The 15,073-nt window shown below is 36.3% G+C and overlaps 1 protein-coding gene across 1 annotated transcript; it reads left to right on the top strand.

Moving 5' to 3' along the window:
- Positions 1–4,267: 4,267 nt before the first annotated feature.
- si:ch211-117n7.7 (abhydrolase domain containing 12, lysophospholipase) lies at positions 4,268–14,376 on the top strand. The gene is made up of 13 exons (XM_053679801.1): positions 4,268–4,626; positions 5,156–5,277; positions 5,369–5,468; positions 5,542–5,661; positions 6,350–6,380; positions 6,464–6,509; positions 10,408–10,537; positions 10,699–10,736; positions 12,586–12,668; positions 12,833–12,918; positions 13,038–13,116; positions 13,211–13,335; positions 13,723–14,376. The coding sequence occupies exons 1-13, from the start codon at positions 4,535–4,537 to the stop codon at positions 13,748–13,750; spliced, it is 1,080 nt and encodes a 359-aa protein (XP_053535776.1). The 5' UTR covers positions 4,268–4,534; the 3' UTR covers positions 13,751–14,376.
- The last annotated feature ends 697 nt before the right edge of the window (positions 14,377–15,073 follow it).

Here is a 15,073-nt window from a genome sequence, read left to right as displayed (position 1 = left end):
AGGGAACATCGGACGGCATGGCTTGGGGATGTAATGACGTGTGCCGTTAATCGATCTATGTTCTATAACATGTAAAACGGGAACATGCAAGGAGTATTCTAAAAGCGACTCATGTAAACACCTTAATCATAATATTGTCAATAATTCGATGTAAACGTAGTCAGTGAAATACATCTGCACATTTAGTAAAAAGGAATCAAAACTTACCAAACTTTTAGTAAACTATGTAACTTTAAAAAAAACAACAACAACAAGTTAGCTAACATCAGGCTAATTATCACCATCTTATTATTAGCCAAGTGGTTCATTTCTGCCTACTATTTTCTCCTTTCACTGCCAGCTGGTACGTTAAGAGTGTTACACGTTTAATGCCGCTGTCACACCAGGCTTTAGCGCTCCAGTGACTTCCATTCACACACATCCGGAAACGGCGGACCGTAAAATTTCCGTACTACGCTACTATGTGATGAAAGTTCAAATTTGTTGAACTCTGACCTACGTAATCGTATCAGGTGAAGACGTGTGACCAACTGATGATCGTGAAGTCACTGCGTGACCTTTTTAGTTAAAAATAAAAAAACGGAAGCGGTAATTTTAGCGGTCTCGAGCTATCCTGTACTTTACACCACAGCTTTGAAAGATTATGAAAACAACTTAAAAAGAGAGTCTGCCTGGTTTGCGGTGTCGTTGAAAACAGGAACAGAAGGAAACACAAAATTGTTTTTTAAATCGCTTCAAATATTGTTTGACATTTTATTGCTGTAAAACGTAATTTCATACGAAAACTTCAGTGCCCTGAAGTATGATGATGTCATATCCGGTTCCCGCCCCTGTCCAGCGGCATCCGATAAAAACCCGCTTCAAGCCTAGGGTGAGCGCAGGTGGCATCATGCCGCTTTAAACTGCCTGTTTTGACAGCGTTCATATTTTAGTGTCTGTTTGCAGTGTTATAGCCAGATGAAAATTAATGTCAGATAGATCGATAAATAGAAAAGCACAAACGCTCATGTGTAACAGGAAGTGCCACTTACTTACTTACAGTAACAACTATGTTCACGTGTGTAGAGCCATTAGCTAAAGAATAACGAGCAGATTGCTTTTTACCAAAACCTCTTAACGCTATTAACACTATTGCTGATTGCGTTTCCCGTTTGGTGTTATTTTGATAATGCGGCGTTTAAAGTACTTGTGCTTAACTGAAAACCGAAATAAAGTGTGTGTGATGCTGAAAGGAAACTGGGTGACTTACCATTGCTGTCCGGCAGTCCACTCATTCCGGTCTCAGGATCGTCCTCCTGGAGCTGCGGCGCTTCGTCCCTCCTGAAGATCATCGCTGAGAAGGCACAAGTGGTGCAGGGATGATGGTAGAGATGTCTCGGTTCTGGAGTTGATTGAAGTTGTCCCAGTGCAGAAAATGGTCTCGGAGTAAAATCCCAGGTGTAAGCCAGAGTTTGAGAGCTTCAGAAATCTGGTTTGAGTGCTCCGACGCGTTGAATATGTACGCTTCGAACCCTTTGAAAATAAACATTCTAAACATTTGAAAATAAACACTGAAAAACAAGCATGCTGAAAGGCGTGGCCCTGGCCACGTGTGACGTCACATCTACGCGCTGTTTTTTTTCGGAATCAATTACTCATTCAGTCTTATGGGTATTATTTTATTTTATGAAAATAAAAACGATGACTTTCTGGAATATTGTACCAGTTGGTTAATATTTAAATGTATCATTTATTCACATCATATAGTATATTTATATATTTATATTTCAATAATATATAAATAGTAGTTCATGTAATTACTGTTTGTATACATATAAACAGTGTATAGAGAGATTTTGGTTTTCCATTTTTATTGAATTAATATTTATATTATTAATAATAAAGGTTAATTTGTACTTTAATTAATCAGACACACGTACATATGATTAATTAAAGTGCAAAATATATACATACATTTATGATCGTTTTAAACAATGTTATGTTTATAAATAATTTTTAGATATTTGTATAATATTTTTTTCTCGTTTTTATACAAATGTTTGTGTTTTTATGTACTTTATCAATTTAATCCAATGTGTTTATGTAATGTAATCATAACTTGTTCAATTAAAAATGAAAAAGTTTGTGCATTATAAGTTTATTATTTATTTGAAGCTTTTCCCTGCAAATACCGCAGGTGTCTGTGTGTGTAACACTAGGTTTAGGACGGCCTCACTAGCTCGCTTCAGAATCCAGCAGGATTTGGTGTATATTTTGCAACATTATGCTGAAATGTGAAGGAAAACCACCTGAGAAAACACAAACTACCCACCTGTGCATTGGTGAACACCAATCCGGAAAGTATTCACAGCGCTTCACTTTTTCCACATTTTGTTATGTTACAGCCTTATTCCAAAATGGATTAAATTCATTAATTTCCTCAAAATTCTGCAAACAATACCCCATAATGACAACCTGAATGAAGTTTGTTTGAAATCTTTGCAAATTTATTAAAAATAAAAAACAAAAAAGCACATGTACATAAGTATTCACAGCCTTTGCCATGACACTCAAAATTGAGCTCAGGTGCATCCTGTTTCCACTGATCATGCTTGAGACGTTTCTACAACTTGACTGGCGTCCACCTGTTGATTGGACATGATTTGGAAAGGCACACACCTGTCTATATAAGGTCCCACAGTTAACAATGCATATCAGAGCACAAACCAAGCCATGAAATCCAAGGAATTGTCTGTAGTTCTCCGAGACAGGATTGTATCAAGGTACTGATCTGGGGAAGGGTACAGAAACATTTCTGCAGCATTGAAGGTCCCAATGTGCCCAGTGGTCTCCGTCATCCATAAATGGAAGAAGTTTGGAACCACCAGGACTCTTCCTGGAGCCGGCCGCCCGGCCAAACTGAGCGATCGTAGGAGAAGTGCCTTAGTCAGGGAGGCCGTGAATACTTATGTACACGTACTTTTTTTTGTTGTTTTTTATTTTTAGTAAATTTTGCAAAGATTTCAAGCAAACTTCTTCCACGTTGTCATTATGGGGTATTGTTTGTAGAAGTTTGAGGAAAATAATTAATTTAATCCATTTTGGAATAAGGCTGTAACATAACAAAATGTGGGAAAAGTGAAGTATTGTGACTACTTCCTGGATGCACTGTATAATCATAATGTGATATGATTGCAAACCATGATACCTCAAATCAACAAATGAAGTGGAAAAACCTTGACACAATGTGATTTATTATGATGACTTTATAATGTTTAAATATCATTTCAAAAGGAAAAACCTGTGAAAATAACTATATTATTGAGCAGAATGAGCCAGAGTGGTCCTCTGCTCCCATCTAGTGGTTATAGTGTCAATTTCAGTGAATTTACAATTAAGAACATGGCCATTTTTCGGTCGGGCGGCGCTCTTGCATGTTGTGAATGCACTCCAAAACTGGAGTTTTCTCTACCATCATCCTTGCACCGAGATATCTCTACCATCATCCCTGCACCGGGATGAAATAATCAATAAATGACTTATTTTTTGTGCAATACAAATGTCTCAAGTGTCTCTTTCTTATAACACTATAAGCACTTCTCATTGGTTTCTCATATAAATATCAGAAAGCACAAAAAACAGTAATGTAACCAAGGGAAACGATTTTGTGCGTGATTCAAAAAACTTTGAATTCATGTTTCAGTTATGTGCAATATAATTTTGCATTTTTTAAATTGATTTTTTAAATGTTTGATTCAGGCTTATTATTTTTCGATCCGTGACGGCAGAACTTGTGACGGGAAATTATTCCCATACAAGATATGCTCTTGCGCGTGCAGAAATTTGACCCAAAAAATAAAGCCATAGATCTGCATTAACGTCTTGGTGCCAGACACCACAGCACACGTCCAGAGGTCCTGTGGAGTCCAAGCCTCGACGGGTCAGAGCTGTTGTGGTGGCAGGTGGTTTTAATGTTATGGCTGCTCGGTGTGTATGGAACCGAATGAGTTTTTCATGGTGTTTCATACTTGAATAATGAATCTGTGTTTTGAACGAATCTTCCAAGTGAACGAATCATTCTCATTCACTTCCATGTACTGACTCGTTCAGTTAAGTTCCGCCTTTGTAAAACATGTGACTGCTTTTTCCTGCTTAAAATAATCTGTATTAGCGTGTGGGCTGTGAAGGAGCAAGTCATTGGTTGGACCTACAGAACGAATACGCCCCTTCCTCTGAGCCTGAACAAGTTTAGAAGAGTTTGGCATCCCATAATTTCAGACAAATACAGTCAAAACAAAAGTCACGTGATGAGTCCCCGAGAAGCTGATCTTAAAGCGCACTTATCAACGTGAATTGATTTTTGCCATCCCATAATTTCGTGTTATTATTATCTACAGCAGTGGGCGGTTTCAGACGCAGGCAAATTGATCAAAGTCCTAAAAGGGCGGATTTATCAGGACGGTATCTGTTACCATCCAGCCTGATGTAGTGTGCAGTAGCAGAAACACTCCCACCCTACTGAAGGTTTTCTTCACTGTTGTATATCGAGTCCGAGATGAGAAGGAGAGTTGATGAAACTGCTGCGTCCAAACGCACTGAGGGGAAATCGGTGAAAAGGGAAACTGGTGAAGTGCAAATCAAAACCAGGTTAGTGACATTAGTCCAGATTTTTCACTCTATAACACTTATTGTTTGGTAGATAATTCCAGGTTATGCGTTAATAGATATAAATTATTACCAGTGACTACTCAGATCACATTATTAATAAATAGTTACATTAAGGGTGAATTGCACATGTGCCCTGTAGCTAGACATAAATAAGTTTTCAGTACCTAATTTACTGTCAACAGAACACACAACCTTCTGATCTGTAACTCAAACCTTAATGACTGAATCACCACAACTAACTCAGCTAGTTTTTTGTTGTTGTTTTTTTACTTTTATCAATTACAAACATGGTTATCTCCCTTATGTATTTCCCCACATCTATCTATAATGATTCAGCTCTCCCAGCCTGATTTTTTTTTTGTCCAACTGGATTTATACTATGTGCGGTTTGATCTTTATTAATGTAAGTGTATGTACTAATGTAGCACTGTACATGTTTTTGTTTTTTTGTTTTTTTAAGCGCTAGTGTGTTTGTCATGTGCTGCTCTGTTCATTTGTTCTTTTTCAGGTCATCATGGTGGGTGTGGGTGAAAAGGGGACTGATAGCCCTTTGCACTCTGTATGTGGCCACGCCATTTATTCTGCAATTCTTTCCCAGTGTCATACAATACCTGGTTTATAAACACGCCGGTATGTACATTTGTTATAAATATGGCAGATTTAATACAGAATGTCACTTGTGCAGTTTATTACATCCACAGCATTGTTTATCTCTCTTCAGTAACATACTTTGTTGACTTGAGGCGTCCCTGTGATCTTGGTCTTAATCACACCGTCAATATGTACCTGACCTCAGAAGCAGGAGTGACACTAGGAGTATGGTAAGTTGTGCATTTTGTAAAAGCAATTTCACGTATCTGCTTTTTGTTCTTACTGTCCATGGTGCCTCTTTAGGCACACGGTTCCTGAACAAAAGTGGAAGGAGGCTCAAGGTAAAAGTTTGGCGTGGTACGAGCAGTCTTTGGGGGATGGTTCCCCTGTTTTCATCTACCTCCATGGCAATACGGGCAACAGGTGGGAACATGTATAGAAACTAGAACATTTGTGTAACAAATTCTATGTGCAAAGGGCTGGAATGACTGCAGTTCACCAAATGCACACCAAGTCGTGTACTCCAGTGAGAAGTGGCTGCAAGGCAGATTTTTTTTTTTTTACACTTATTGCTGTCAGGGTTTTTGGTCACAGTGGACTATCCAAAATAAATAAATAAATAAAAACAAACAGAAAAGCACAGAGTGACCTCAAGTGCCTTTTTTTTTTCTCCCCTCCTGACCAATTATCCCTAAAGTTGGGAGCAAACAAGACCCAAAAAAACATAGACAACTGCAAATATTACTCTTGTTAGTCAGCAAATGATTTACCATATGACATGTTGAATTGAAAGTATTTCATAGCCAGAATTCCAAGTTTGCAGATTCAGAGGTTTAAGACCTGTTGACTAGTTATATATAAAGTTAAGTTCTGTTTTAAGTTAATTAATTTTATTGCACATTGAACTCTGCAGTGACCCAGTGATCCACCAAGTAAAAAAAAAAAAAAAACAACATTTTGCAGCATAGAAAACATGACATGATGTGATGTTTCCTCATGCCTCCAGTTTGTAGTAGTTTGTAGTGATGCCTACTGATTCTAAATCTTTTATGAATGTTTTAAGTATTGTATTGTTGACTGTACAAATGTGTCTGTACTTTTATTTAAACAGAGCAGCGCCACATCGTTTAGGAGTTGCCAATGTGAGTAGCTACAATATCTTTACTCTTTAAAATCAAAACCATAGGACAATGGCTCCCTGACCCAGTGTAAAATATTGCTGCAGGTGTTAAGTGCTCTTGGCTATCATGCTGTGGTTATGGATTACAGAGGTGGGTTACATCTTGTTGCTCCTATTTCATGTATAGATGTTATTAAAGGAATACATTGTAACATTTAAAATAACTAGATGTACAGCTTCTGATTGTAGCATTACTATATTTCAAAAATGCATTTCAATTTAGTACTTTTTCTTTACACAATCATGAATATATATAATAAGACCAATCATTGTTAGACCATTTCAGATATTTCAACAAAATATAGCTATATCAAGAGAGGTGCAGAGTTTTCAGGTAATTGTTTAACTGGATATTAGCATTTCTCTGGCCAAAAAAGGATAATTACCAAAAATATCCTTGCTACAAAAGTATTGGAATGGCAAGGCTAATTCAATTGTTTTCGCTATACACTGAAGGCATTTGTGTTTCTGATCAAAAGATAAATATGAGACGATAGGTCAGAATTTCAGCTTTCATTTCCTCATATTTACATCTAGATGTGTTAAGCATCTTTTGTTTGAACCACCCATTTTTCAAGTGATCAAAAACAATGGAACATGTGACTGAACAACGGAAGGTGTTTTTTGCTGCCCAGGTTTGCCCTGTTAAATTGATTGTTTAAAGAATTAATAGCTCTGAATGCCTACTCTTGGTTTGAGCCCAAGGTTTCACCTGTGAAGACTGCATTTGTTGTTAAAAGGATAAACCAACATGAAGACCAGAGAGCTGTCTATGGGAGAAAAAGATTTTTTTTTTTTTTTTAATAATAGAATCTTGTTCCTTAGACTTAGAACTTAAGTCCAACTAACGCAGAAGAGTGCTCACAGTTCCTAGGACTAGTATAAATCTGTTGAAAAGCCTACTTTATTCATGCATTTTGAGAAATTAACAGATTTAAGCATATTAAATAATTAAAATGAAGCATATTTTACAGTAATTATGTTTATGATTGACATATGATCTAGGTCTAAAATGTTACTACATTTGATAATGGCAAGAGTGAAGCATAATCTATCTTCAAATCTTGTTTAGCTCCAACCTTAAACCTTAACTGCCTGTAATTTTCTAGTATTCCTGAAGACCTTGTTTATCTTGTTCAGGTGTGTATTGATTACGGTTGGAGACTACAGACTGCTGAGTTGTGGTCACACTGCTTTGATCACAGGAGAAATTCGGTTAAATTCAGTTTTATTTGTATAGCGCTTTTAACAATGGACATTGTTCCAAAGCAGCTTTACAGAAATATATCAATTCAGAATATAGATTTTAAATGTATGAATTTATCTCTAATGAACGAGCCAAAGGTGAAGGTGGCAAGGAAAAACTCCCTGAGACGATATGAGGAAGAAACCTTGAGAGACTTAAAAGGGAACCCATCCTCATCTGAGTGATCCCGGATAGTACAATTATAAATAAATCCCTTCTATAAATTTGCTAATACATAATCTAATAGTGCTGTTGTGTAACCAAGAAAATTCATTACAGTTTTTACATGATGTCTGTTTTGTTGAACTTATCAACTGTTCATGATGGAGACTTGAGTGCAAAACTGTTTGTGGTACTTGTAGTCCTAAAGCTCTCATAGCATAGCTGTTCATATGAATTGAGGTCCAAAGCCATCGTTAGGGTTTATAAGTGGTACCATCCTCAGTAATCTCACTGATCTTTAGGCTGCACCATTTGGGGCCATCCTCAGCAGCAGCAGCAGCAGCAGCAGCAGCATGTGACTTCCAACTGATAAGAACTCCAACCAGACGCAAGATGGATCGGGAAGGTCTGGAGAGCAGAAGGGGTCGTTTGTAGCTCGACAGAGAGCCGTCAGAGATTATAAGTTATGTTTATTTTCCTGTAATGATTAAGGACAATGTACTTTTTGTGAGTGCAAGCAGGAACTCCGGCAAGACTAGCTATGACAGCATAACTGCAAGGGAGACCGGGGGCGGAGCATCCAAACATCCCAGTTAACTACAACACTTTATGCCCGTGAGCCCTCTACATATGCTCCTTTTACCTAAGAAAAAACTATTTACAAAAGGTATGACTTAACAAATATGTTTTCAGTCTGGACTTAAACATTGAGGCTGTGTCTGAGTCCTGAACACAAATTGGAAGGTTGTTCCATAACTGTGGGTCTTTGTAAGAGAAAGCTGTTCCCTCTGCTGTAGCCTTCACTATTTGAGATACCAACAAATAGCCTGCACATTTTTATCGCAGTAGGCGAAAAGTTCGCTCAAGGAACTGTGGCGCAAGATCATTCAGTGCTTCATAGGTCAGTAGTAGAATTTTATAATCAATGCAAAATTTTACTGGGAGCCAATGCAGTGTGGATAAGATAGGGGTGATGGGTCATATTTTCTGATTCTAGTAAAGACTCTTACAGCTGCATTCTAGACTAACTGGATCTTGTTTATACTCCTATTAGACATCTAGACAGTAATTCATTACAATAATCCAACATAGAGGTGATGAAAGCATGAACTAATTTTTCTGCATCGTGTAGTGACATTATATTTCTTATATAATAATAAATATTTCTGAGATGAAAGAAGGCTATCCTAGTAATATTATGTACCTGCATGTCAAATGATTGACTGGAGTCAATAATCACACCAAGGTCTTTTACTGCTGCACATGATGAAACAAAAAAACCATCCAGAGATACTATGTAATCAGAAAGCTTACTTCTAGCTGCATGTTGTCCTAGTACAACTAATATGAAGTTAATAAGCAATAGCAAAGCTGTGTTTATGACAGTTTATTTTAAAACACCCAGCTGAACACTGTAATTCCATATTTGGATCAAATCTATTCATGCATACCAACTGTACACCTATACCAACATGATAGAACAGGGTTCTTCAGATCTGGTGCTTGAGGTCCAATGTCCTACAGAGTTTATCTCCAACCCTAATAAAACACACCTGAACAAGCTAACCAAGGTCTTCACGATTACTAGTAAAATACAGGCAGTTAAGTTTGGAGGTTGGATGTGCTAATGTGCTCTAGAAATCAGTTTTTGTTCCAAGGAGCTAGGACCATCCTGAGCTGAGATATTGAGGTTTCCATAAAGAGCTATATAACCAAAGTTTGTTGTGTGTCATGACACAAAGATGGCCATCATGGTTAAACAAAGCTTTTAAAAAAATGGTGGTTTGCAATGCCAATGCATTCATGTGAAAAAATAAGTACACCCCATCAACATTGTTTGCTTTTTTTGACATAATTGGACAAGCAAACATTTGATCATCTTTGAAACAGTGCCTATTAATGAAGTTGATATACTTGAACAAATCCACAAGGGAAAAAAATTATATATATGTATATGTGTGTATGTGTATATATATATATATATATATATATATATATATATATATATATATATATATATATATATATATATAATGTGTGTATATATATATGTATGTGTGTGTGTGTGTATGTGTGTGTGTGTGTGTTTTAATTTTGGGGTTCTTGGAGATTTCTTTTTGTATCATACAAGCTGCTCTTGGGCTGAATTTGCTGGGACGGCCAGTCCTGGACAATCTTGAACACATGATTCTAATTTTATGGCTTTGAAGTTGTGATTAAAGTAGGGGTGTACTTACTTTGTCCATGCGACTGATCTGTTTTTGTTAATTTACATTGTGAAAAGTACTACAAAATGTCTCCAAAATTTTGTCATTTGATCATGTATCAACTTTATTAATAGGCATTGTTTCAAAGAGGATCAAATGTTTGCTTGTCCATATATGTAAAGAAATAAATAAATTTCTATGCGGTGTACTAATTTTTTCACATGACTGTACATAGATGTAATCACTTAAAAAAAATAGATAAATTAAAAACAGTCAAGCAAGCAACTTTGCAGTTATTGGACTACTTGAGATGGACTGGCCCTGCTGGTCTTCAGTGCTGTTATTTAGTATTTCTGGATGTAAAATTGTGCTAGGATTCGGGGATTCAACCGGAGAGCCCACCGAGGCTGGATTAACCACGGATACACTTTATCTGTACCACTGGGTACGGGCACGCAGCAAGGACAGTCTGGTCATCATATGGGGTCACTCCCTTGGCACAGGGTGAGTGAGTTTGACACCACATTGGCAAAGCAGCTGTCATTTTATAAAATATCATTTTCTCAGAATATTAGCATATAGTGATGTAATGTTCTTTATTAAATCACGTATTACTTTTCCAAATCATGTATTTTGGTTTAAAACCACATATTTTTAATTTACAGAGTGGCAACTAACACTGCAGTGAAACTACATGAGCAAGGTAAGAAATATTACACTAAACTACTTGGAATGTCTAGGGTAGAAAATATCAGTGCCTGAAGTTTGGCTTTTATGCAGTTACCAACATATGGTATGCAGTGCCTATGGGCATATTTCTATGTTTTAAGCATGCTGTGGAATGTCCGCAGAAATGTTTGATCACTTGCAGTATACTCTAAAATGTGATTTTTGGCCTTTATGTAATGATGTCTACCTCACTACAATATCTTAAGTTTGTAAATGTACATATTTCTAATTTGAATGAGTTTAACATGAACCTTTATTTACCTATATATTATTTACATATTTAAGTGGAAATACTGCTCATAATTTAAATACGTCTAAGAATTTTTTTTTTTAAATTTTGTACAGTGTACAGCAGCTAAATAATCATCCCCTTAATTTCTCTCAAAGGTACAAAAATAGCTTGTTACCTTGAACATGCAAGGTCTTCATCCTGAAAACATTCTTGTGGCGGAAAACTTAGTCACAGCTTTACGTTTGACCACTACCAATGGCTGACATTGGGGACATTTTCCGTTAAATAAACGTCTCCTTATGGAAATCTTAATCACATCAACAATTATAAGTTTTCCTTTTTCTCTTTTAAATGACACATTTTAAAACTGTGCTTTCCAGTTAGAGTTCGATTACATAGAACTCAGCCATAGACGTCACTGTGAATTAATATTGTAAACCTTGAATGAGCACATTATTGCACTAAGATCAGTCATATCAGGACTTTTCCCACCTTCAATGTGAAATTGCAATGTATACAAATAAAGTGAAAAATAATTAGAAACTCTTTTTTTTGGGGGGGGGGGGGGTTAATAAAAAAAACTTACAATAACCTAGTTGCATAAATGTGCACTCCCTGAAACTAATACTTTGATTTTATTACACCACTCAGTCTTTTTGTGTCTATCAGCATGGCACATCTTGTCTTGTCAATATTTTCCCACTCTTTCTTCCAAAAACATTCTAGATCCATCAAATTTTAAGGGCATCTCATGTGCACAGCTTGCGTCAGATCACACCACAGATTATTAATTGGATTCAGGTCTGGGCTCTGGCTAGTTCATTAAAAAACTTTGATCTTCTTTTGGTTAAGCTGTTCCTTTGTTGATTTGGATGTATGCTTTGAGTCACTGTCATGATGAAAGGTGAAATTCCTTTCCATCTTCAGCTTACTAGCAGACACCTAAATGTTTTGCACCAAAAATTGACTGGTATTTATAGCTATTCATGATTCCTTCCACCTTGATAAAAGTCCCAGTTCTGGCTGAAGAAAAGCAGCACTAAAGCATGATGGATGGTGTTCTTTGGGTGATGTGCTTTTGTTTTTGTTTTGTTTTTTTTGTACCAAACATTTATTATGGAATTATTATACCTTTTTAAATGACACATGATTTGGAGTGATTTAATTGGGCTTGGATGTTTTTGTGAAAAAGTGTTTCTGTCTAGCCATCCTACCCCATAGCCCAGACATGTGAAGAATATGAGAGATTGTTCTCGTATGCAGAGAGTAATCAGTACTTGTCAGATATCCCTGCAGCTCCTTTAATATTGCCATAGGTCTCTTGGCAGCCTCCCGCCTGGTAAGTGTTTGTTTTCTCCATTTGTAAATTTTGGAGAGATATCCTGTTCTTGGTAATGTCCCTGTACTCCCCCATTTTCCACATTTGTTGATGATGTAATTTATTATAATTTATTGTAATTTCACACTGAGGGTGGGGAATGTTCTGAAATGATTTATCTTGGTTTCATTATTTTGCTTCACAAAAACCTGCCATTTTAATTGGGGTGTGTAGAATTTTCATATCCATTGTATCATTTGTTTGTTTTGCAAGGAAACCCTGCTGATGCAGTGATACTTGAAGGTGCTTTCACAGTTGCAGAAATGCCCAAAGGATACCCCCATCCTTTCACCTGGGTAGGTAATGTTCTGGGTCACTTTGATTTTAAAAAATGTATGTAATATAATACAAGTGCATTTGTAGCATTTCAGAAATGCATTTCCTGATAACACGTACATATATGCTTGTGGACATATCCTATAAAACAGCATGCCAACTGTCTTCTTTTCCCCCCCCTTAGTATTACTGGAGATTTCCATACATACAGTACTACTTTTCCCAGGACTCTATTAAAGCAAATAAATTTGTATTGCCCAATGTTCAAAAGTAAGCATAGAGTCATTTAAACATTTGAAACAAAAAATACAAACAAAATAGTGTACACTTGAAAATATATGCCAGGATCATTACTAAGTTGCCAATGAGGATATTTTATTTTACTCTAGCTTGAAAAAAATGACAACTCCTCTTATGATCCTTCATTCTAAAGATGACCACATGGCTCCTTTCAGGATGGCTGAGGAGGTATGACCTAAATATATACAAGCAATTGATATGTGTATACAGTATGTTTTGGGTTATGAGTATAGAGAGTCATGAGCCATATTTCCCTGTGTAGCTTTACAACACTGCTAAAAGTGTGCTGAAGTCAGAGAATAAAGTCAGACTGGTGGCATTTGATGGATCCCATGGATATCTTCATAATGGACTTTATAGGGATCCTGCACTGCCAAATTATATAAGGTAAACAACTCTGTTCTTGTTTAGTTTATTTATTTTTGTTATAAGGCAAAAATCAACTGTTATTGATTACCACTGCAAAGTTGATTGCTTTTCTAGTTTTTGCTGAATACCACATCAATTTACCAACAACTACAATTTTTTATTTATTAATGAATGACACTTTATCATTTTTATCTGTTTATAACATCATTCAATGCTTTCCATTAAAATAGGTTTCTGTAACTCATTAATTTCTCTCTCACTCTCTCTCTCTAATCTCATACATTAATTTAAATCTGTGACTTGCCTTGTTATATAAAATTAATCAAAACAATCAAACCAATCTGATTCAAGAATTCAGCAGTGATGTGGTACAATGATATATTAATGCCAGTGTTTCCATTACAGGGAGTTTGTGCTGTCAGTTGCAAAGTAATCTGAAGGCTTCAAAATTGGCACCAAGTTAAACCTACAGGTTTTCATCTTCACATATATGTTTTACTATCCTATGTTAACTTTAGTGATGTGTGCTTGCAGTTCATTTTTGTTTTTGTTTATTTGTTTTTTTAAAAAGTCATTCCTGTTCTGAGCTTATGATGCCAATTCAGTGGACACTCTCTTTCTCTCTCTTGCTCTCTATCTTGCTCTCTATCTTGCAAACAGACACACATTTGTTAAATTCCAGATAATGCACATACATTATGCACATCATGAATTGAACCTATATAATTACAACTGTGATACATCTGTTAAACAGTGCATTTGAATGAGAATGATAAAGGAGTAGTCTTGAAACACTCTTAAACATCACAATTCTTATTTTTTATTTTTGATGATGCCTCGTAAATCGTGATGACTACTTTATAAACAGTAAAAACAAATGCTAAAAAGCATTTATTAATAAGCTTAAAGAGTTATTTTAAAAAAATCGATGATGTGTACAAAGAATAAACACTAAAGTATTTGTCTATGCATGTTCTGTTCTTTGTATAAACAGTGTTGAAAGAACTGTTCAGATAAGTTGTATTGTAAGGTACTATAAATATCCATAGGATCTCCTGATTCCTTTCCTTTTTTCTTTCTCTGTATTCATTTTAAAAATTGTGTATGTATACAGTTGCAATCAAAATTATTCAACCCCTATTGCAAATCAGGATTATTGTCAATTTACAGACTCTCAGCTGTTTGCAATAAACAAATCAAACAAAAGCAATTGAAATAGTTCAACACAGCGAATGCTTCAAGTCGTTTCCCCAAAATCAACTGAATATGCAACTTCTAATGACCTCTCCAGTTTTAAAATTATTCAATGCCACAAATGTGCAAAACAGGTGTTGTCTCAAATACACCTGATGCAACTAGTCACGGGCTTCACTGGTTGCACCAGGTGTACTTGAGCTGGAACACATGAAATGCCTGAAGAGACTAGGGGCAGAAAATTAATGAAATACCTGGACGGGGCAGAAAAAGGAAGCTATCAATGGCTGCAACCAGATTTCTGACAAGGCAGGCTCTGACAAACCCTTGAATGACTGCAAAAGAGACTGAGGTTTCAGTGAGTACAGTAAGTTTCCATGTGGGAACTCCAAGATGTACACCACTACTGACCCAAAAGCACAAGAAAAGTCGGCTCAAAATAATATAAATTAGCCACAGATATTTTGGGATTCTGTTCTGTGGAGCGATGAAACCTTTCGGCACGATGGATCAGAGGCATGTCTGGAGAAAGAAGAATAAAGAAAGAACACTGTGTCCACAG

This window comes from Ictalurus punctatus, chromosome 3 (assembly GCF_001660625.3).
Source record: "Ictalurus punctatus breed USDA103 chromosome 3, Coco_2.0, whole genome shotgun sequence".
Classification (NCBI taxonomy): domain Eukaryota; kingdom Metazoa; phylum Chordata; class Actinopteri; order Siluriformes; family Ictaluridae; genus Ictalurus; species Ictalurus punctatus.
This window is presented reverse-complemented; position numbering and strand designations above follow the sequence as displayed.

Coding starts and splice junctions, on each gene's coding strand:
- si:ch211-117n7.7 (XM_053679801.1), top strand. CDS start 4,535: ATGAGAAGGAGAGTTGATGAAACTGCTGCGTCCAAACGCACTGAGGGG. Junction 6,381..6,463: donor ATCGTTTAGGAGTTGCCAAT/GTGAGTAGCTAC, acceptor ATATTGCTGCAG/GTGTTAAGTGCTCTTGGCTA. Junction 6,510..10,407: donor TGTGGTTATGGATTACAGAG/GTGGGTTACATC, acceptor AAATTGTGCTAG/GATTCGGGGATTCAACCGGA.